We start from the raw sequence: 24,078 nt of genomic DNA, 5'->3' as shown, positions 1-24,078 counted from the left end.
TGGACAATGCACGTCAGGGGTGCATAAAAAATGGCGGTCGAGATTTTACGGGTAGCGTTTCGCTACAGTTTCTCTGAGTTGAGGGCCAGCCAATCGGGAAGAGGGATTCAGTAGAAAGGGCCAATAAAAATAATTCAAGTGCAAGCAGAGCAGCCATTCTTAAGAGTCTGCCAGTGTTTAGCGTGACTGGCACATCGGGCTTAAGCAAGAGCAGGTTTGGGCGAGGCAAGGTATCTTGGAAGTTACTCTCTCTGTGTTCTTACTTGTTCATTCCTCATCTATTAGGACATAGTAGTTCAGTAAGAATGGCTGCAGGGGCAGTGTTGTTTTACTCTGTCTGAGATTTGGGAAGTCTCACATCTGCTCCAAGAGCGCCGAGCTGCAGCTCCTGAGAGAATGTATTAAGGAACTGGAGCTGCAGCTCATTGACCTTTGACTCATACAGAAGAATGAGGAAGTGATGGATGGGCGTTACAGGGAGGTAGTCACTGCTAGATTGTAGGAGACAGGTAGCTGGGTGACTGTCAGGAAAAGGAGGGGACATCAGCCAGTGCAGAGTACACCTGTGGCCATTACCCCTCAATAACAAGCATACAACTTTAGATACCATCGAACAGGACAACCTACCAGGAGGGAGCCACAGTGGGTCTCTGACACTGAGTCTGGTGCTGTGGCTCTGAAGAGCAGAGAGGTGAAGAGGAGTGAAGTGTGACAGGAGATTCCTTAGTCAGAGGAATGGAGACGAGGTTCTGTGGGCATAACAGAGACATCTGGATGGTACGTTGCCTCCCTGATGCCAAGATCAGGAATGTCTCGGATTGTGGTGAGGGTTTTGCAGCCAGAAGTCTTGGTATATATTGGCACCAATAACATAGGTAGACAAGGCGAGGAGGTCCTGAAGATTTTAGTGAGCTAGGTAGAAAGCTGAGAAACAGGAACTCCAGAATAGTAAGTTCTGGTTTGCTGCCTGTGCCACGTGCCAGTGAGAGTAAGATTAAGATGATTGGCAGGTGAATGTCTACCTGAGGAACTGGTGCAGGGGGCAGCGGTTCAGATTTATGGATCATTGGGATCTCTTTTGGGGAAGGTATGACCCGTACAAAAGGAATGGGTTACACCTGAACCTAAGGGGTCCAATATCCTTGTGGGCAGGTTGACTAGAGTAATTCAGGTGGGTTTAAACTAATTTGGCAGGGGGATGGGACCAGGCGTGACAGTGCTGAAGATGAGGTAGTTGGTTTACAAACAATGTTTAGTGAGGCTCCTAGCAAGGAGAGGCTGATGGTAGAGCAAAATTGCAGTCAGCAGGATGAGTTGCAACATAAAAGGTGGGCAAAATTTAAAAAGGGTCACTACAGGACTGAAGGTGTTATATTTGAATGCTCAGAGTATGCAGAATAAGGTTATTTAACGTAGCACAGTTACAGATGTATGATTTTCTATTCATCACTGAATCATGGCTGAAAGACGATTATAACAGGGATCTTAATGTCCGAGGATACACATTGTATCGAAAGGACAGGCAGGAGGGAGAGGGGGTGGTGTTGCTTTGTTAGTAGAAAATAAATCGGATCATTAGAGAGAGGTGACATAAGGTCAGAAGGTGTTGATTATTTGTGGATAAAGCTAAGGAACTGCAAGGATAAAAAGACCCTGATGGGAGTTGTATACAGACCCTCAGGTAGCAGTAAAGATGTGATCTACAAGTTACAAAGGGAGATATAAAATGCATGCTGAAAGGACAATATTACAATAGTCCTGGGGGATTTCAATATGTAGCTAGATTGGGAAAATTAGATTGGTACTAGATTCCAAGAGGGGGAATTTCTAGAGTGTCTATGAAATGGATTTTTAGAACAGCTTGTGGTTGAGTCCACTAGACAATCAACTATTCTGAATTGGGTGTTGTGCAATGAACCACAATTGATTAGAGAGCTTAAGGTAAAAGAACCCTTAGGAGAAGTGATTGTGATATGATTGAATTCACTCTGAAATTTGAGAAGGAGAAGCTAAAGTTAGATGTTTCAGCATTATAGTGGAGTAAAGCAAATTACAGAGGCTTGAGAGAGAAGTTGGCCAGAATTGATTGGAGAAGAACACTGGCAGGGATGATAGCAAAACAGCAATGGATGGAATTTCTGGAAGCAATTCAGAAAGCACAGGATACATACATCCCAAAGAGGAAGAAGTATTCTAAAGGAAAGTTGAGACAACTGTAGCTAACAAGAGAAGTAAAAGCCAACAGAAAAGCCCAAGTAAAGGCATATAATAGAGGAAAAATTAGAGCATTGGAAAGCTTTTAAGTACCAACAGAAGGGAACTAAAACAGTCATTAAGAAGGTAAACATGGAAGGTGAAAGCAAGCTAGCCAATAGTATTAAATAGGGTACCAAAATTTCTTCAGATGCATAACATGTGAAAGAGGCGAGAGTGGATATTGGGCCACTGGAAAATGATGCCGGAGAGGTAGTAATGGGGGACAAGAAAATGGCGGATGAACTAAGTAAGTATGAGGGGTGATTAATAAGTTCGTGGCCTAAGGTGAAGGAGTCAATTTTTGAAAACCTAGCACATTTATTTTTCAACATAGTCCCCTCCTACATTTACACACTTAGTCCAGCAGTCGTGGAACATACAGATCTTGGACCTCTAGAAAGTGTCCACAGCATAGGTGATTGATAAGTTCATGGCCTAAGGTAGAAGGAGATGAGTTATACAGCTCTCGTTACATGCACATGCAGGCCAACTCTTTGAGTGATTAATAACCTAGTTTGAAATTAACAACTCATCTCCTTCTACCTTGGGCCATGAACGTATCAATCATCCCAGATGAGTTATTAACTGATGAGTTATTAACTTCAAACTTTCCGCATAATCACTCAAAGAGTTGAACTGTATGTGCACGTAACGAGAGCTGTATAACTCATCCCCTTCCACTTAGGCCACAAACTTATCAATCACCCCTGCTGATTCAAAGGAACATCTTAGAATTCTTCGAGGAAATAACAAACAGGATTGACAAAGGAGAATTGATTGATGTTGTGTACTTGGATTTTCGGAAGGCCTTTGACAAGGTGCCACACATGAGGCTGCTTAACAAGCTAAAAGCCCATAGTATTACAGTAAGGATTCTAGCATGCATTTGCAGTGGCTGATTGGCAGGAGGCAAAGAGTGGGAATGAAGGGAACCTTTTCTGACTGACTGCCAGTGACTTGAGGTGTTCCACAGGAATCTGTGTTGGGACTGATTCTTTTTATATTATATGTCAATGATTTGGAAGATGGAATTGATTGTTTTGCTGCAAAGTTTGATAGGAAGATAGGTGGAGGGGTAGGTAGTTTTGAGGAAGTAGACAGGCTACAGAAGGACTTAGACAGATTAGGAGAATGGGCAAAGAAATGGCAGATGGAATACAGTGTCAGTAAGTTTATGGTCATGTCCTTTGGTAGAAGAAATGAAAGGGTTGACTGTTCTCTAAATGAGGAGAAAATACAATAAACTGAGGTGCAAAGGAACTTGGGAGTCCTTATGCATGATTCCTTAAAGGTTGAGTCTGTGGTGAGGAAGGCAAATGCGATATTAGCATTCAATTCAAGAGGGCTAAATTTAAAAGCAAGGATGTAATATTGAGACTTTATAAAGCACTGGTGAGGCCTCACTTTGAGTATTGTGAGCAGTTTTGGGCTCCTTATCATAGAAGGATGTACTGAAACTGGAGAGGGTTCAAAGAAAGTTTACAAAGTTGATTCCAGGATTGAACGGCTTGTCATATAAAGAGTGTTTGATGGCTCTGGGCCTGTATTCACTAGAATTCAGAAGGATGAGGGATGACCTCATTGAAGCCTATCAAATGGTGAAAGGACTTGATAGAGTGGATGTGGACAGGCTGTTTCCTGTGGTGGGAGAGTCTAAGACCAGAGGACACAACCTCAGAATACAGGGGCGTCCTTTTAGAAAAGAGATGAGGAACAATTGCTTAGCCCGAGAGTGGTGAATCTCTGGAATTCCTTGTCAAGCAGCTGTGGAGGCCATGTCTTTATGTGCATTTAAGACAGAGGTTGATAGATTAGTGATTGGTCAGGGCATGAAGGGGTATGGGGGCAAGGCAGGAAATTGGGGCTGAGAGGAAAATGGATCAGCCATTATGAAATGGCAGAGCAAACTTGATGGGGCAAATGGCTGAATTCTGCTCCTATATGCTCTTCTATTCTCTAAATATAGTGATAATTCATTGCGTATTGATCCAATGAATATTACATTGTAATTGTTAAAAAAAGAAACACATCTCCAAACAATTTGTTACTTGATTACTTCTATAGATCAATGAAACTTGCCATGCTTGTTGAAAAGGTGTGGACAATCATGTTGTAGTTGCAAGATAAGAGGTCCATCATTTATAACTGAAATAAAGAAAGATTAATCTTTTATTCAAAACATTGTAAATCTAAGGGATTCTTGACCCCAGGGGAAACAATGGCTGCTCAATTTTAGGACTTCATTCAAAACTGAAATTGTTAGATGTTTTGGTTACTGGTGCTCTTTCGGGAAAATGGCAAGTTGGACCAGACATGTAGGGACACTCACACTCTTGGAGGAGCCTTGAAGGGCTTCCTGAACTGCTTCTGTTTCTGTACCATTCTGTCATAATCCTCCCCTCGGCTTCTTGTCATTTAAAAATGGATGTTTGCCAATAAATTGATTCAAAGTGGCTTTAATCAATACAGTTTTTATAAAAGCACCCTAGGATTTGCAACTCAGATATCTAAATCTCGAAAGTTAAATGGTAAGAAGTTAGGGGACTTTGGAACCTATATAAAATAAAATAAATGTGCAGCAATTGAGGAGGTGACATCTACTGCTGAGTTATTCATCATCAAGCAAATCGAAAGCTGGCTTTAAAACAAATGAAAATATTTTAACAGCATCAATACAGCATTGGTTGGATGATGATATCCATTCTTCCAGCATTTCCTGTAGCAAGAGTTTAGAATTCCCAGGCTCCACTGCAGATGAAAACTGGATTTCCTGATTAAGGAATAATCATTCTGAAGTAAATCAGGTACATGGAGGAATTTAAGGTGGAAGCTTACATGAGAGGCAGAGCTTAAGGGTCGGCACAACATAGCGGGCCGAAGGGCCTGTACTGTGCTGTATTGTTCTATGTTCTATAAAGTACAATCCTGCAATGACTTACCTTGAATAAAGTTGATAAGTTGTTAATCTGTTCAGAGTGAGGTGATGAATTTTGTGAAGTCAAATAGGGGAGGACTACTACAAAATCAAAGGGTACTGGAGAATATTGATAAACTGAGGGATCTCAGCTCCCTGAAAGTGGCACAAGGTGGATAGGGTGGTAAAGAAGCAATATGACAAGTAAGGATATAAAATATAAAAGCTGTTATGTTACGTTGCCACTTTACAAAATACTGCTTAGGTCACCAATCTATAGGAGGATGTGGTTAGACTGGAGAGATTTCAGAAGAGGTTAACAATGTTAACACTGGGATTGGAGAATTTGGGTTATGACCAGAGTCTGGATGGGTTGGATTTGTTTCCAGGCAGGGGTTTCCCAACCTGGGGTCCACATTTAATGGTATTGGTCCATGGTATAAAAAAGGTTGGGAACCCCTGCCCTAGAGCAAAAAAGGTGAAGGGTCACCTAGTAAGATCATAGACCATAAGATATAGGAGCAGAATTAGACCATTTGGCCCATTGCATCTGCTCTACCATTTCATCATGGATGATCCCATTTTCCTCTCAGACCGAGTCTCCTGCCTTCTCGCTTTATCCCTCATTCCCTGACCAGTCAAGAAACTATCAACCTCTGCCTTAAATATAAACAAAGACTTTGCGTCCGCAGCTACCTATGGCAAAGAATTCCACAAATTCACCACTCTCTGACTAAAGAAACACCTCCTCATCTCCATTCTAAAAGGACGCCCCACTATTCTGAGGCTGTGTCCTCTGGTCTTAGACTCTCCCACCATAGGAAACATACTCTCCACATCCACTTTATCAAGGCCTTTCAACATTCCATACGTTTCAATGAAGTCACTCCTCATTCTTCTGAATTCTAGTGAATACAGGCCCAGAGCCATCAAATGCTCTTCATAAGACAAGCCATTCAATCCTGGAATCACTCAATCTTGGAATCATAATAGTGGCATATAAAATGATGAGAAGCATAGATTGGGAATAAATGATCAGAATATCTTTCCATGGTGGGGGTATTAATAAGGGGGCATAGGTTTAAGGTGAGAGGAGTGAGTTTCAAAGGGGATCAGATGAGCAAGTTTTTTTTTACACAGAGAGGAGATGATAACTGAAACATACTGATAGAAGCAAAGATATATTACTGCACCTAAGAGGCATCTAGACAAGATCTTGAATAAGATTACAAAGAAGAATATTGATCTAATAGAGGCAAATTGGATTAATTATGTGGTCAATGGAGACAGCCTGAGTGTGGTGGGTTAAAGGACTATTTTTCGCTCCAAGGCAATGAGTCTATGACTTCATGGCTCTAGTTGGTAGTGTTTTGTCAACAAATTACATAACATTGTTCAGTTCTGGAATTTCATGACAGATATCTATCTGAAATCTTAACATAAGTCTGCAGGCAATGAATATCCAAAATCAAATTAGAAAATATTTTAAAATGCTCACCCGTTCAGGCAGTATCATTGGAGAGAGAAAATGGCTGACTTTTTGGATTGATAAACTTTCATCAGAACTGGCAAAAGTTAGAGCTAAAGTCAGGGAATATGAATGTTAGAAACAATGAGGTGTGGAGAGGAGCAAAGGGGATGTCTTTGGTATGACAGATAGCGCAAGTGGTGGTAATCCCAGCTGAAGGAAGATGGTGAAAGGAATTGTCTGTCAGAAGCAAAGTTTAACTTGGTGACCAGTTAAATATGCACCCTTAAGATTATAAACAATGAATATGGAACAGAGCTATATTTGATGACAATTTACACTTTTTTATTTTACTGACATACTGGTAATTAAATATTTAATAATAATCACAATCATTGGAAAGCAATAATTAAAGCAATCTTTGAATTATTGACACCAAATTTGTTGCTTTGTTTTATGTCTGTGCAATGAGTTACTAAAATGTCTTAACTTATACTGTTTATATTTTATTAGGAATCAACTCCAATATTAACAATGGAACTTTCTTCAAAGCAGGTAAACAATCTAAACATAATAACTTATCTAAGCATTGGAACCAAATTATATTTAGTCGTATAAACATGTGTGATTTCAAAGGTCACTCCAGTTAATTGGAAATTGGTGTTTCTAATCAGGTTTTGTGAGCTCTGTAAAGCTTAGGGTTTTATATGCACTTTAGGAGATAATCATTTAAATTCCCTTCAAATAACTGGCTTATAACTGTCATCAGAAGCACCAGCCACCATAGTAACCAGGACATCTTCAAGGAACGATGTTTCAAAAAGGCAACATCCCACATTAAGGACCCCCCATCACTCAGGTCATGCCCTGTTCTCATTACTACCATCAGAAAGGAGGTGCAAGATCCTGAAGGCACTCACTCGATGATTCAGGATCAGCTTCTTCTCATCTGCCATCAGATTTCTGAATGGACATTGAACCCATGAACACTACCTCTGTTTTTTATTTCTATTTTTGCACTACTTATTTAATGTAACTATTTTATATATAAATATACACTTGCTGAGATTCACAGTTTGTTTTTCTTTTATTATGTACTACTCCTGCAAAGGCAACAAATTTCCCGACATATGCTAGTGATATTAAAACTGATTCTGATCTACAGATACTTGAGAAAAGACCTGCTCAGCGGACAAAGGTAGTGATCTAGATAGAGAGAAATGAAGAGATAATATAACTCAGTTGATGGCACATCATTTTCATGAAATATCTGGACAGACAAATTGGGTACTCCCAGAGACACATCAACAAAAAAGTTTCTAAGTAGTGAGGTATAGAGAGAACCCTATCTTCAGTAGGGTGGATAGCAGGAGAAATTGTATGACACAAGAGGTGGGAGTACCTGCTGATGGACGATAGTGTGTGTTTGTCACTGTTCTATAATGAGAGGCCATGAGTACAGAAATGTGGAAAAGAAGCATTGATTTTTCCATTGCAACACCTCTGAAAATTGCTTGTTTACAGAGTTGGTCATAATTGCACCCATTTCTGGACTGAATTACGTCACTTTGGAAAATCACTAGGAAACCTCTGATTGTGATTTATCCTTGGGTGCCTAAGGTAATTTCCACATCAGCTTCTACCTTTGGTCCCAGCTCATTTCTCAGCTCAAATAGAAAACAGTCATGATTTCCACTCTAGATCACTCTCTGGTGACCCCTGGTGGAAGCACTTTGTGAAACTTATAACTGGCTTCCAGTGAATACAATTGCTGAATTTTAGAGAGAGAGAAAATCGTTTAAAAGTGCTTTATGCCTTACTTATGGAATTCTAGTACAATGAGAGTCAACTGCATTTGAAAAAGAGGAATGAACAAGAATAAATAATGAAGTGGAATAATAAATCTTTGAGGTGAGGAAATTATCATTTTGGACCAATTCATTTAGGTAAAATATTGAAATGACTGCATTAGCATTAAATATCCTATCTAAAGGAAGGCTATGTAATTTAATCTGCCTGCAGTAAATGAAAGGTAGAGGAAAAATTAATAAGACATGGTAATGCTATTTTTCATATCCTTCATCATGATTTCAAAATGATAAGGTGAAGGAAAATGTGAGCTCATATTAAACAACTCAAACAGTTATACAAGCAATTTATGTGAAGCACAAGATGATATAAGGACTTTAAAGCAAGGGAGTTATTTCTCTGTACTATATCTAAACATTATTTACTTTTGTCCGAAATGACCTATGCTGTTAAACAGCACATACACTCAAGAGCCACATTAAATAGCTCATGTACCTAATAAAGTGGCCACTGATTGTATGTTTATGGTTTGCTGCTGCTGTAGCTTCAAGGTTCAATGTGTTGTGCATTCAGAGATGCTCTTCTGCACGGTAATGTTGTGCTGTGTGGTTATTTGAGTTACTGTTGCCTTCCAATTTGGCCATTAACAAGGTATTTTTGTCCACAGAACTATGGCTCACTAGATTTTTTGTTTGTGTTTTTCACTATTCTGTGTAACCTCTAGAGACCTGGGAGATGAGCCCTCAAACCACCACCCTGTCAGGCACCAACAGTCATTCCACAATCAAAGTCACTTCGATCACATTTCTTCCCATTTTAATGTCTGATCTGAACGACAGCTGAACCTCCTGACTGTGTCTGCCTACTTTTATGCATTGAGTTGCTGCCACATGATTGGCTAATGAGATATTTACATTAGCAAGCAGGTGTACAGGTGTGTCTAATAAAGTGGCCACAAAGTGTATATTTATGGAGTTCCTATGTCGCTTACAGAAGCAGATTTATATTGGATCGAAAGATGGTTTAGTGCAGCTTGCTCTACAGAGGTGTGGTGCTTATGGTGCAACCTGCTCGGAATGCTGCCTTGCTAGAGATCCCTACTGTGCGTGGAATGGAACCTCATGCTGCAAGTACGTGCCAGCTCTGAAAAGGTAAGAGGCCAATCAATGTCAGCTTTAACACGTACAAATAAGCTGGATGAATTCAGCAGGTCGGGCAGCATCCGTTGAAAGGAGCAGTCAACGTTTCGGGTCGAGACCCTTCGTCAGGACTAAAAAAGGAGGGGGCAGGGGCCCTATAAAGAAGGTGGGGGGAGGGAGGGTGGAATGTGCCCTCCCTGCTTCCCCTCCCCCACCCCTTGATCTTCCCTCTGATTGGTTTTTCACCTGGCACATTCCACCCTCCCTCCCCCCACCTTCTTTATAGGGCCCCTGCTCCCTCCTCCTTCAGTCCTGACGAAGGGTCTCGGCCCGAAACGTTGACTGCTCCTTTCAACGGATGCTGCCTGACCTGCTGAGTTCATCCAGCTTATTTGTACGTGTTATTTGACCACAGCATCTGCAGTGTACTACGTGTTTAATGTCAGCTTTAGGCTCGGAATTTTCTTTGTAGTTTTCCAGATGAGTTTTTCTGCACTGTGTTTCAAACAATTGAGTAAGTTTTATTCTCTAAATTACCAATTCTGATTATGATGAAGTAGAATGGGAAGCAGTCAGCTTGAAAATTAAGGTGGAAGATTTATTATGCTTTGAGCAGCAACATCCTAAATGTATTCATGCAGATTCCATTTACTCGGTCTTTCCAGACAAATTATAAATCCTCTCCTTTTCAATGTTGAAAATCTGACACAGACACAGACCAGGAGAAGTATGTGTGTAGCTTAATGTTTAATCATTACTAAGAATGCTTTCTATTCTCATTCCCTTCTCCCCCACCATCACTGAACCAGTGCACTGAAGCAAAATGAAAGGGCACAAATGCTGGAAATCTAAAGTGGAAATAAGGGATGATGGGAAAGTTGGTCAGGGCTTCAAAGAGAGCCCTCATTTTCTTCTCCTTCCATGTCACTTTTCTGTTGATATTGCGCTTGTTTGGTAACTTCTGTTAGTTTGGTGAATCCGAAAATGTCAGATGAGGTTTCTCCAGCTGAACCAAACAAATCTAAGTAATAGTAAGCTTTGACATAAACATCTGAAGTTCCTTGGTGTAGCATTGATCCAGCAAATGAAAATCGAGTCATGGACTCAGTTATCATGTTAACAGACCACTCACCCCACCAAATCCTTGTTCACCATCTATTGCTCAATTCCACTAAAAAGTTTATAAGTTCAAAGTAAATTTTATTATCAGACTACATATATGTCACCAAATACAACCCTAAGGTTCATTTTTCTGCAGGCATATTCAGTAAAACTATGGAATAGTATTTATAACAAGATCAATGAGAGTTCAACCCGAAGACAACAAACTGTGCAAATGCAAATATAAATAAATAGCAATGAATACTGAGAACATGAAATAACAAGATAAAGAGTCCTTAAAGTGAGATCATTGGTTGTGGGAACATCTCGATGGAAGGGCAAGTGAGTGCACGCATCCCCTTTTGTTCAAGAGCCTAATGTTTGAGGGATAGTAACTATTCCGGAACCTGGTGGTTCGAGTTCTGAAGCTCTTGTACCTTCTGCCTGATGGCAGCATTGAGAAAAGGTGATGGCTTGGGTGCTGGGGATCTCTGTTGATGAATGCTGTTTTCCTTTGACAGTTTTTCATGTAGACGTGCTCAATGGTTGGAAGGGTTTTACCTATGATGTTCTGGGCCAAATCTACTACCTTTTGTAGGATATTCCATTCAACGGCACTGGTGTTTCCAAACTAGGCTATAATTTAGTGTACTATAATTCAGTACACTTTCCACTACACATCTATAGAAGTTTGTCAAGACTTTTGATGGCATGCGGAATCTCTGAAGACTCCTAAGAAAGTAAAGGTGCTGCCTTGCTTTTTTAGCAATTACTTTTACGTGCTGGGTCCAGAACAGGTCCTCTGAAATAGTATTTAAAGCTGATAACCCTCTCTACCTCCGGTCTTCCAATGATGATTGGTTCATGGACCTCTGGTTTCCCTCTCCTGAGGTATACAATTAGTTCCATTGAGTGAGAGGTTGTAGCTATGACACTCTAATCCTTTTCATACCATTTTATTCTTTCCACATTTCCATCAGTTCTCCAGAGACCCTACAACCTACACATTAGAGGCAATTGACAGTGACCAACTCACCTACCCAAATGGAGCAGAGAAAACAGGTGTAGTAGTTCTCTTGTTGTGCCCTGACTACAAGCATACCCCATCATGGTTGCCCTGGAGCTGAATCTTGTCCTCCCATCCCAATTCCTGCAGGATTTTGATCATGTTTTTGCCTCTCTGTTGCTCTGTTAGATCCCTGATGCAGTAAAGGTAGTGATACCTGGCCTCGAAAATTTGTCACAAGCAAAAGAATGTTGAAGAGAAATCCCATCAGCTAAGAAGCACTTATATCTAGACTGAATAAACTCTGAAATTTAAAATACATCGAAGCTACTGAGATTTTATGTGAGGAATGCACATTGAAATGATAGATTCTCTCTGGTGATTTCATTGTTTCTGCCTGTTTAGAAGGAGGCCTTCAGAAATCAAAGTATTCAGTACAGGAGTTAGGATGTTATGATGAAGGACTGAAAGAAGCTGCAGAAAGGTGTAAAGTTAGTCAGCTCCATCTTCAGTACGAGGCTCCTTAGTTTCCAAGACATCTTCAAGGAGCAATACCTCAGAAAGGCAGCATCCATTATTAAGGACCCCCATCACCCAGGACATGCCCTCTTCTCATTGTTACCATTAGGAAAGAGGTACAGAAGCCTGAAGGCACACACTCAGCCATTCAGGAACAGCTTCTCCCACTCTGCCATCAGATTTCTGAATGGGCATTGAACCCATAAACACTACCTCACTTTTTTAAATAGCATTTCTGTTTTGCACTATTTTTAATCTAACAATTTAATATATATATACACTGTAAATGATTTACTATTTTATTTTCCTTCCATATGATCATGTATTGCTTTGAAGGTGCTGCTGCTAAGTTAACAAATTTCCTGACACATACCAATGTTAATAATCCTGATTCTGATTGTCCAATGACAGCAAGGTTTCTTCAGTGAAGAACATCATTCAACAACAATTTCTCAGTATGCAGTGATCATTACCAATATTTTTAAATGTAATTTAAATTCCCCAGATACTGCGCTGACATCAGGAATCCTCTCCCCAGATCTGTAATTCTGGCCTTTGGAAGCTAGCACATTGAGTTAACCACCATGCTTTCAAGCCCCAGTAGTGGTGTCGCAGAAAGGTTGATGGGAGCACATGATATTGTTGTACTAACATTGATGGAATAGCATGTCACACATAGTTGGGTTTCTAAAAACATCCATCCACTTGGAGTTGTATATACTTGTGTTTTACTGTACGGCTCATGCTTAAGAATTAGGATAGTCATCTTTCATTGATTCTATTATGGATTTATTGAGTAAGAAAATGAATCTCAGGATTGTATATGATGACACAGAGTCATAGACTCATAGAAGAGCACAACAGAAACAGGCCCTTCAATCTATCTAGTCCATGCCAAACCATTTAAATAGCTTCGTCCCATTGACCTGCACCCGGACCATAGGCTCCATACCCCTGCCATCCATTTACCTACCCAAACTTCTCTTAAACATTGAAATCGAGCTCGCTTCACCACTTGTGCTGACAGAATATTCCAAGCTTTTGCAACCCTCTGAGTGAAGTAGTTTCCCCTCATGTTCCCCTTTTCACCTTTCACCCTTAATATATGACTTCTAACTGTAGTCCCACTGTGGTAAACTATGTACAGCTGTCTGGACACGTCCCTCTGCTGACTGCTCCTGTGGCTCCTCCCACAGACCACTGTATAAAGGCGATTGGGGCACTGCTCCTCCCTCAGTCTCCGAGATGTCGTGCTCCCTTTTTGCTGTTAATAACAGCCTATCGTTCACTTCCAGTCTCCAAGAGTTATTGATGGTGCATCACACACCCAACCTCAGTGGGAAAAGCCTGCTAGCTTTACCTTAACTATGCCCCTCAAAATTTTATATCCCTCTATATGTACATATATGTACTATGATGATAAATTTACTTTGTAATTTGAAATGACCAATATCCAAAACAAAATAAGACACCTACTTGCATTAGCACTTGACTTTCCTGATAAGAAGGGCTTCTCTTATTTAAAACCAATAACTAATGCTTTGTTCTTCTATCAGACAAACTAGACGTCAAGATGTAAATACTGGAGACCCAATAATTCAATGCTGGGATCAAGAGGATTGTGAGTACATCTAGTTAAATCCATCAATTACCACATTACACTTGTGTATTTATGAGTGATGGTGTTACTTTAGTTGCAGTTGATGGTAATGATCATCTTACAGCATGTAGGACATTTTCCTACCTCGGAAGGAGTGTGGGGAGGGAGATAAAATGCAAAAAACATCTGGCTTGGATGCAGAATGTTGAAAGAGCAAATATGATCCCTTTGCACTATTGGTCAATGTACTCATTCAATACATTCTATTGCTCTGTTGTAGTGCTCTTTGACTCTAGGAGGAAGACATAGAAAAGGACAGGCTGGAAGACAGAAGACTGCGTTACCATACATAGCTTTTTTTTCCTTCTCTCATAGTCAATGCGGATAATCCCAGCTTCCTAATCGGAATGAAGGTGTTTTACGGTCATGCATTTTGATGATCTTTATTTTGGAAACCTTTGTCATTTCCCATGATTATGGTAGCAGTTACAAGTTTCTTCAGTTACTTGACAGGGGAACTGTATTTCTTGCAGACCCAAATGCCCAGTTTGATGGACTGTGATTTTACTGGTGCACATTGAATTTCAGTATGGAATCACTTAAAATATCCCTTGCCAAAACCAAAAGCTTGGAACATCAGAGCTTAAATAGATTTTATGACAGCTGTTCTCATTTTGTGACTGGGAATGTAGTAATCATTTGCTGTAAAATTCCTTCCACTTTCTTCAAAGGTTGCCAGTAGGAAACAATTATTATACATTTTTTAACATTAAAATTCCCTATTATGTAGATTCAGCAAATGTGCTAACTGAGAAGAAGTTAATTTTTGGAGTTCAGAACAATTCCACGTTCCTGGAATGCAGTCCAAGATCACAGCAAACATCAGCCATTTGGTCTGTTCAACGATCATTGGATGGCCAGCAGGAGGAGGTAATTAGTCCAAATGATTCATTCCAGAACCCTAAAATCATTAGACGCAAGAAGCACAGTAAATCTTCCAAATTTATGATTATCAAGCAGAGGATATATATATATATATCTTTTCACATCTCCTTTTCAATTAATATTATAATTATATATATATTATATTATAATTATATATATATTATAATATAATTATAATATTATACCACTATGCCAGCTAGTTGGAGGAAGATAATACAGAGCAGATGTATTTTTACTCTGACGTTTCTATTGTTTGTTAATTGCTGAAAAACATATCATGCCCTGGGCATTATTGCACTGGCAAAATAGACAACAGACTATCAAGTTACAGCAGTACACGGAAAATGCTGGAGGAATTCAGCAGGTCAGGCAGCATCTATGGAAAAGAATATAGAGTCAAAACTGAGAGAAAGGAAGGGCATCCTTGTAGGAGACAGGATGGAAGGGTGTACCATCAAGATAGTTCTAGATTTGTAGTCAGTGGGTTTGTAAAAGATGTTAGTTCAGAATCAGAATCAGATTTAATTATCACCAGCGTAAGTCATGCAAAAACAGAATTTCTTTTCAAAAGTAGTGAGGTAGTGTTCATGGGTTCAATGTCCATTTAGAAATTGGATGGCAGAGGGAAGGAAGCTGTTCCTGAATTTCTGAGTGTGTGCCTTCAGGCTTCTGTACCTCCGTCCTGATGGCAACAATGAGAAGAGGGCATGTCCTGGGTATTGGGGTTCCTTGATGATGGAGGCTGCTTTTCTGAGGCACTGCTCCTTGAAGGTGTTGATCTCCTGGAATGGAGTCAAAGAGATCCAGAAGGGGGAAGGGAAGTAGTAGGGAATGCCCATGTAAATGTGATCTCTCTTTCTACAGGTGCAGCTTGACTGACTGAGTTTATATCTTAGCCTCAGGTTCCAGCATCTACAGTTTTATTTGTTTTTCCGTCCTTGGTAGATATTTACTGAGTAATTATGCCTTTAAAGTCATAAGAAGATTAATCATTAACTATGACTTGATCTTAAAATCCATTCTGTACATTCTCCTCAGAAAGAAATATATGAAGTATATTTTATTAGAGGCTTTAAAGGCCATGAAGAACCTGAAATTATGTAATTTCTGATGAGATACATTAAAAGCAATCAGGCCCATAGTTAACAAATTTAAGAGATATAATGATTGTTTCAGGCAAAGGAAACTCAACAGATTTAGCAGCAAGAACAATGTTTGTGCAGGTTGTACAGCTAATAAATTAATATCCATTGCTCCATATTATAACTAAAAATAAGTGCATGATATTGACTGCCATTGACCAACTGATTCTCGTTGATCATAAAAGTTTCCAACATTTATTATGATTAATTAATTTAAAGTTCTCCCAGGAATTAAATTTCCAAGGTGAAAAACAGCTGTACCCTTTTGGGACCAAAATAATCTCTTAATGTGATCTTCATCAGATAGGCTCTTCCAAGAATCAGCTCAGTCCACTAGTGACATATAGCTTGGATAACTGTTATCTTACATCCAATAAATGATATTGTAAAAAGCATTTTGCACAAATGATCAAATTTCCTTCTTTTCTGGCAATGCCAAATGGTAAAATTAGTCTGTTGAGAGAATCTTAAAAATATTACTATTTAATATGGATTTGGCAATAAAATCTGTTTGAAAAGACCATGGCTCAGATACCATTTAGATTATAGTTTGAAAGGAGGATAGGAGCCCCATTACCCAGGACATGCCCTCTTCTCAGTGCCATCATTAAGCAGGAGGTAAGGAGCTTAAAGACACACACTCAACGTTTCTGGAACTGTTTCTTCCCCTCTGTCTGCAGATTTCCGAATGGACACTTCCATTGGATTTTCCTGGACATGCCAGTGGTATTAAACCTGATTCTGATTCTGAACTAGCGGTTATAACATTTTTCATTCTTTGGCTGTGCCTTCATATTTGCCCAAAGTAATGACATCCAGTATATCTCTTATCATTTAATGTAACATCCTCAAATTAAATCGATTGCATTGCCTGAGGCTCCTGCAGGAGTAGGTCAATAAACAGAAATCAATCCATGATCATTCTACTGCGGCAACCTAAGAGAAAATATGAAGGTTGGTGGAAATGAACGCATTACATCAATGTACCAGACTTTGTCATCAGATTGTGATGTTCCATTTTATGCACTCAGTAGCCACTTTATTAGGTACCTCCTGCGCTTAATAATGTGGCCATTGAGTGCATGTCTGTGGTCTTCTACTGCTGGAGCCTCATCACTACAAGGTTCAATGTGTTGAGTGTTCAGAGATGATCTTCTGCACACCGCTGTTGTAATGCATGGTTATAAGATTTGCTATCTCCTTCCCGTCAGTTTGAACCAGTCTGGCCATTCTCCTCTGACTTCTCTCATTAACAAGGCATTTCTCCCACTGAGCTGCCACACACTGGATTTTTTTTCTTTGCACCATTCTTTATAAATTCTAGGGACTGTTGTGCTTGAAAATCCCAAGAGATCAGCTGTTTCTAAGATACTCCCTCTGACATCAACAATCATTCCACGGTCAATGTCACTCAGATCACAATTCTTCCCCATTCTGATGTTTGGTCTGAACATCAGCTGAACCCGTTGACCATGTCTGCATGCTTTTATGCATTGAGTTACTGCCATATGATTGGCTGGTTAGATATTTCTAGATTATTCATTAGCTCAACGCTGTGTTATTAAGACATGTTTAAGAAACTACAAGAACATGCTGCTTTATACCATCCTGTCACTTTTGTTTTAATTTTTATTTAGATAAAATATGGTTCCAGAATCATCAAAACGAGGCTTGGGCTCCTCATACGTCACTTGCAGGAAGATGATGCCGGGATTTACTATTGCAGAGCCGTGGAGAACACGTTCACACAAGTCATCACTAAGTTTCACCTTAAGGTTATTTTGAGTGACTTCATGACAACTCCGCCAAAAACAAGGCACAATGATGGAAAGAATAAAGACACTCGGAACAGGGCAAGGCTACGTTACAAGGATTTTCTGCAACTTCTGAATCAGCCAGGCATCACTGTAAACGAATATTGCCAGCAAGTGTGGCGCTCGGGGAAACGCAGACAATTGAGTAAAACGGCAGCAAAGTGGAAAAAAGCACCAGCATTTAAGCGGTTTTAGATACTGGAAAATATCAGATGCTTTGTGGTCCTTTTGAATGAAGACACAGTAACAAAAGTTATCATGGACTTGTTTCAGAGTTATTAATGCACAATCTGGAATACTGTGAAGTCTGAATGAGTGTCAGTGGAAGAAATGTTACCACACAAATTCAAAAGTGTAGCAAGAGGTATTATACTTGAGTGTATTCTGTTTGTTAATTTAAAAACATTCGCTTTAAAAGAAAATATTACTCTGTAGGCAATTTTATAATATAGCCTTGGGAATTCAGTTTTGAAGACTTCACAGATAAGTCTGCATATAGTTGGATCTTATTGAGCCAACATGTAATGAAGTCCACTAACCTCAGAACCTATTGCTGAAAACTCTACTCCATGTAGAGTCATGATTAACATTTACAATGGGTGACCTTCCATAATGAAAATTAACAGACGGGGTTGATAGTGACAAAGGAACTTCATTCGCTCTGATCAAGTGTCTCTGACTGAAACGTTCACTGTTCATTCTTCAGCATAGATACTGCCCAACTTGTGGAGTTCCTCCTGCATTTTTGTGCGTGCTGTTTATCATTTGTGAAGGGTAGGTTACTCGTGACAGCAGCTCATGGATTTTTCCTGCACAGCTGTACTGGAAGTTACTATTAAATCTGCATCATTAAAATCGTGCTTGACAGCAGCTTGATCAATAACATCAGAGCAATATATAGGCTAATATCATCATCCACTGGTTGATCTAAAAGGTGGAAGAGACAAAATAAAATACCAAAATAATTATTTTACTTTTACTTGTACCACTGTAATACATAAGAATAGAGCCTCAGAATAGAGGAGCGTTCTTTTAGAATGGAGATGGGGAGGAATTTCTTTAGCCAAAGAATGGTGAATCTGTGGAATTTGTTGCCACAGACTTCTGTGGAGGCCGGGTCATTGTGTGTATTTAAGGCAGAGGTTGATAGATTCCTGATTAGTCAGAGCACGAAGTAATATGGGGCTGAGAAGGAAAATGGATCAGCCTTGATGAAATGGTGGAGCAGACTCGATGGGCCAAATGGCCTAATTCTGCTCCTGTATCTTATGATCTTTTAAGGATAGGCATACTTTGTCTAACAGTTTCAAATCAGTAAGTGATGAGATATACCTTCATTGAATTTTAAATATTATCCAAACTAATTTATATATACTTTTTGAAAAAATTCACATATGCACACTAGTCAAAATTTTAATCTCAGATGGAGAGAGAAACTTCCAATGTTTCCATGAAAAAATGAACAATTATGTTACCCTTTTCTCTGTCAATTATTGAAGGGTTTTGATTGTAAGGATTTCTGTCTGCTGACTGATGTATGAACAGATATAGTAAACATTCCAGAAATGCTTATATTCAATTTCCTGATTGAAAGAGCTGTATGACTTTGTATGAACATGTGTTAAATAGCTGCATCTCTTCCATCAATCAAATGTGCTGGTGTGTTTCAGTGACTACATTGCTAATATACAAGATATTCTCAACTGGGCAAGCTGTGACAAACAGGGTGCAAGGGCTCCAGCTATTCAGAATGTATGACAATGATTTGGCTGAAGGGCAAAACATCAGGTTTCTATGGTTGTTGGAGGTGGGATTACGAGTATGAACATTTCAAGAGTATGCAGGCAAACTGAGTGAGAGGCAAAGAACAAGAATGGAATATAATGTAGAAACATGTGTGGTCATTTGTTAAATGATGAAGGCTTGGGTAGTGTTGATGTCCAAAAGAAACTAGATGTGCTTGTACAGAAGTTACTGAAGACCTGTGTGAAGATGTAGTCAGCGATTCAAAGGGCATATTTTATATTCTCCTTTATTACCAGGGGTTTGAAGACAGGAATAGGAAAGACATATTGCAATTGTGTATGGTCTTGTTAACACCACACCTCAAGTATTGCGCACAGTTCTGATCTCTTTATAAAGATAAAATGTCAAACACAAGAGATTCTTCAGATGCTGGACATCCAGAGCAACACATCAACAAGCAACAAGAGATAATGTACCTGCAATAGAGAGTGTGCAGCAAAGATTTACGAGTCAGGTTTCATGGATAGCGGGCTTGACCTGTGTGGAGGAATTGAGTAGATGGGAATTGTTTTCTTCAAAGTTTAGAAAAATGAGAGATCTCACCAAAGCTATCAAAATCCTTAATGGTGCAGGGAGGATGTCTCTGCTGGTTGAGGTATCTAAGGGGTACAATTTGAGAATAAGAGGCAGGTGACTGCAGAGTGAGATGAAGAGAAACTTTCTCACTTAAAGGATGGTGAACCTTTGGAATTTTCTACCACACAAGCTGTGGAAAGCCAGTTGTGTTTCTTCAGAATAGAAACCTGTAGATTTCTGGGCATTAAAGAAATTGCTCATATGTAGCTGTTGTTGAAAAATGTCCAGGAGCAGACACGAAGGGCCACCTGGTCTATTCCTGCCCTTATTTCCGATGTTCTTAAAGCTGCAGATCCCTTGCAATTGTTTCTCCACAGCACAAATTGTGCCGGTTGGTTCATACTAATCCGTGGTTGCACGTGAAAGGGCTTTGCATCACGTAAAAGATCATGCATCCCAGTAACTTGTTAATGAGTAGTGTTTGTTTTTGTTTCTCTCTTTGAGCACTAATGTAGTTCAGCATGAAGAGAGAAGCTGGCAGACCTCATGGCTAGAGCTCTCAGCCAAATACAGTCCACTGGTAAAAACCCACCACAAAGTTTCAAAACTAGAAACAATTTATTAAACAGCTCATAAATATGCTTTGTGCATTTTCGTTGTGTACTTCATTGTAATGGATTAGGAGTGGGGATTGGTTGAATGCAGAGAGACCCCTTCCCTCCCAAAAGTGATCTTTGTGAATAGGTATAAAAATCGACTCTGACACTGTTGCTCCAAAGAAAAATACATTGAGCTTTGGCTTGAAGTGAAAGTAACTATCTTATGAAAGTAAGTTTGATTAGTTAATACTATTGCTTACTCATATCTTTAACTACCACAGTTGTTTTTGGAGGAAACGCTGAGGTAATAAAAATCCATGCTTTATCGTCAATGACTGAGTTTCATATACAGTTTTGCAAAATATATTCTCTGATCAATCATCAATGCATGGATATTTGTTAAAGTTCATAAAATGATATAAAATGTTACTAATTAGAAGTTAGATGTCAGTGTACTCACTTGACAATAATGCCATTTTATTACTGATAAATAATGCATTGCTTTAGCACACTGAATAATGTAAATTTACATGACGTAATAAAAATTGAAAGTTCCAATCTTGTCAGTTAATCAAAATATAAATATTTTTATCATAAAAATATATAATATTTTAACATGTTTTACTTCTAAAAGGGGCTCCTGGCCTGTGGTCCATGGACCCTCTTGCATAACGATAGGGGTGTATGGCATAAAAAGGATTGCGAACTTCTGGATGTTAACTAGAAATCATGAACAGAAGCTATGCTATGTTTTCTTTCAGTGAGCCCAGGCTACAAATATAGAACCTCTACTACCATGTGGACTGGGAGCAGCTAACTCAACAGAGGGAGATGCAAACTTGTAGCCCCTTTCCATAGCTCTCCACAACTCAGTCTTATGTTCAATATGCTAAAATGCAACCAGATCTCTCCTTCCTTTGAGACTTTTCCATGGGATCCATTACACCAATCCTAACAGAGATTGGCATTCTTCCGAGAAACAGCATTTAGACCACAGTGCATCAGCTCATTTGCTCAAATGATGGACCTAAAGCATTGACTTAAAAGAAAATAAACACCATCAACTCTGTACATAGTACCAAAGTGGCTTGCTTTGTAAATACTTTTCCAATTTAAGGTTGTGTTATATGTTTTTTTATCTTTTATCGATTTAACTTTAATTTACCTTGGCATATTTGGATTTCTTTTAAATAAATATATGACGGGCTGAAATATGAATTACCTCAGAAAACAGATCATAAATTGGTCTTCTATAACAATACAGAACGCAACTCGTATTGTATTTAATTGTAAAACTAAGATCTTGTTTGCTGATGTAAAATGGTAATTACTGATGCAGACTTCAATTGCTGGATGAGTAATACGAACTTTACCTTTGGAACAAATATATTTTCATTGTTCACACAATGTTTTCAACTGCTGATAATGTCAAAGCATATGAATGCAGATCAGCACCACAATACACTGACAATTTACTATTTTCATGTATTAAAATTCTGAGATCAAACTGTTTGAATTAGTTATTTCTTACAATAAATCTTGCAATAAAGGGTTTGAGGATTACATCAGGTTTATCCACATGCTATTTGGTCCGAAGACTTGAGGATTTTATTTTCAATGTTTCTTCTCTCTATCTTGATAGCTTTCTCTACACTTCCCTTGCCTGGCTCTGTATTGCTTTTACTCTCTGGTGTGTGTATTTCTTTGTCACACATTATTTCCCTTTCATAACCTCAGTCAGAACATAGAATATACAAGAAAAAAATAAATTATCAGGCCATTAAGTCCAATCCAATGTCAGTCCTCAATTTGAGCTTCTTCCATCCTTTCTCATCCAACCGTCAGCAAAATTTGTTATTGTATGTGTAAGCTTTCCTTCAAAAGCATATCTACATCTAATGCTTTTACCCTGCTGCTCCCCATGGTAGAGAGTTCCACATTCTCTCCATTTTTATGGTAATGAAGTTTCTTTGTAATTTCCTATCTGAATTCTTGTCCAGACAGGTATATGTAGTTCACCACACTATCATATTTTTCATGTCACTCCACTCCACAAATGGAAAGATTCTCTAGTTAACTATCTCAATGTTAATGACTTTCTCAGTCTTCTCTTTTTGAGAGAAGGAACACCACCTGACCTGATCTTGTCCTGACTATCCTAACGTAATGGTTCTGGTATAATTCCAGTAAACATCTTTTTCAAATTCACAAGTTTTTTTAAAAATATGACATTGAAATTGTACATAATATGCTGTATGGCGATATTTTTAAAATTAAGAAATACAAATCACATTTATCTGTGCTAAAATTTATTTACCAATTGTTTGCCTATTCTGAAAGTTGGCTAATATCATGCAACTTGCTGCAGTCCCTGTCTGTATTAGCCTCCATACACAAAATGCTAGAGGAACTCAGCAGGCCAGGCAGCATCTATAATGGAAAAGAGATCCTTCATCTTCTTACTCTCCCTTCCCCCCCACCCCCACATCACCCACCTTCTTACTCTGACTCCTCATCTTTTTCTCCAGTTCTGATGAAGGGTCTCGGCCCAAAACATCAACTGTTTACTCTTTTCCATAGATGCTTCCTGGCCTCTGAGTTCCTCCAGCACTCAGTGTGTATTGCTTTGGTTTCCAGCATCTGCAAATTTCTTGTGTTTGTCATATTAGCCTCCAATTCATTTCCATTACTTTGAAAAGCCCTCCTCTAAACTCACTTTTTGACCTCAGCTTCTATTGCACATCCAATAGCTCCTTCCTTTTCCTGAAGTTGTCACACGGTGACCATCGTGCCCACCGTGCCTCGAATTGGTCTGAATCCACTCTGCAATTTAAGGAGCAGCTCTTTAGTATTCAAGGGGATTCCCACTGAAGCTGATCTACAGGCATAAAGGGAAATTATTCAACCTGTGCCACCTGCAGTCCAGAATCAAGGTCGCACTAACATCAGTGATCAAGCCGCGGTACACTTGAATGCAGTCTAGAAGGGTGTTTGACGGTCAGTGCAGATGTCCTGGGCCAATGGACCTGCTTCCAGTCTGCATTACTCTATAATTGACAATTTGCTTGCTTCCAAAGATGGTATTTGACCTGTGAGTTCTTCCAGCTGCTTGTATTTTTTTCTCCCGATTCTGACATCCATAGTCTCTCGTGTCTCCAATCATTAGCCAAGATGGCCGTTGGAGGGATGAGCAGTGGAAAGGGTGAGCAGTTTCAAGTTCCTGGGTGTCAACATCGCTGAAGATCCATCCTGGGCTGAAAATAATTGATGTAATTGTGAAGAAGGCACACAAAGCTCGGAGAAGTTGTGCCGGAGGGGATGGTCATCGGCTCGGAGGTTTGACGGACTCGGAGTCCGCTGCCATCAGGTCGCTTTCGGTGTGTGCTGCGTCTGCGAGGCTGAGTCGGGCGGCGCTGTGGAAGTCCATAGCGGGGGTATTCCCTT

The 24,078-nt window shown here is 39.4% G+C and overlaps 1 protein-coding gene across 3 annotated transcripts in view; it reads left to right on the top strand.

Annotated features, from left to right (window-relative positions):
* The window catches only part of LOC140717195 (semaphorin-3D-like), a 94,180-nt gene extending 72,034 nt beyond the window's left edge, over positions 1-22,146 (top strand). For 2 of the 3 annotated variants that reach the window (XM_073030500.1, XM_073030502.1), the window contains exons 13-17: positions 7,152-7,193; positions 9,441-9,598; positions 13,769-13,833; positions 14,603-14,742; positions 17,537-22,146. In XM_073030500.1, coding sequence (XP_072886601.1) covers positions 7,152-7,193; positions 9,441-9,598; positions 13,769-13,833; positions 14,603-14,742; positions 17,537-17,908 — 777 coding nt within the window. In that variant the 3' untranslated portion in view covers positions 17,909-22,146. The remainder of the gene's footprint in view (positions 1-7,151; positions 7,194-9,440; positions 9,599-13,768; positions 13,834-14,602; positions 14,743-17,536) is intronic. The other variant, XM_073030501.1, reaches the window with a different exon arrangement.
* Positions 22,147-24,078: the final 1,932 nt, after the last annotated feature.

The sequence above is a fragment of the Hemitrygon akajei genome, chromosome 27, assembly GCF_048418815.1.
Source record: "Hemitrygon akajei chromosome 27, sHemAka1.3, whole genome shotgun sequence".
Taxonomy (NCBI): domain Eukaryota; kingdom Metazoa; phylum Chordata; class Chondrichthyes; order Myliobatiformes; family Dasyatidae; genus Hemitrygon; species Hemitrygon akajei.
The sequence above is the reverse complement of the archived record's forward strand: the minus strand, read 5'-3'. Positions and strand labels throughout refer to the sequence as shown.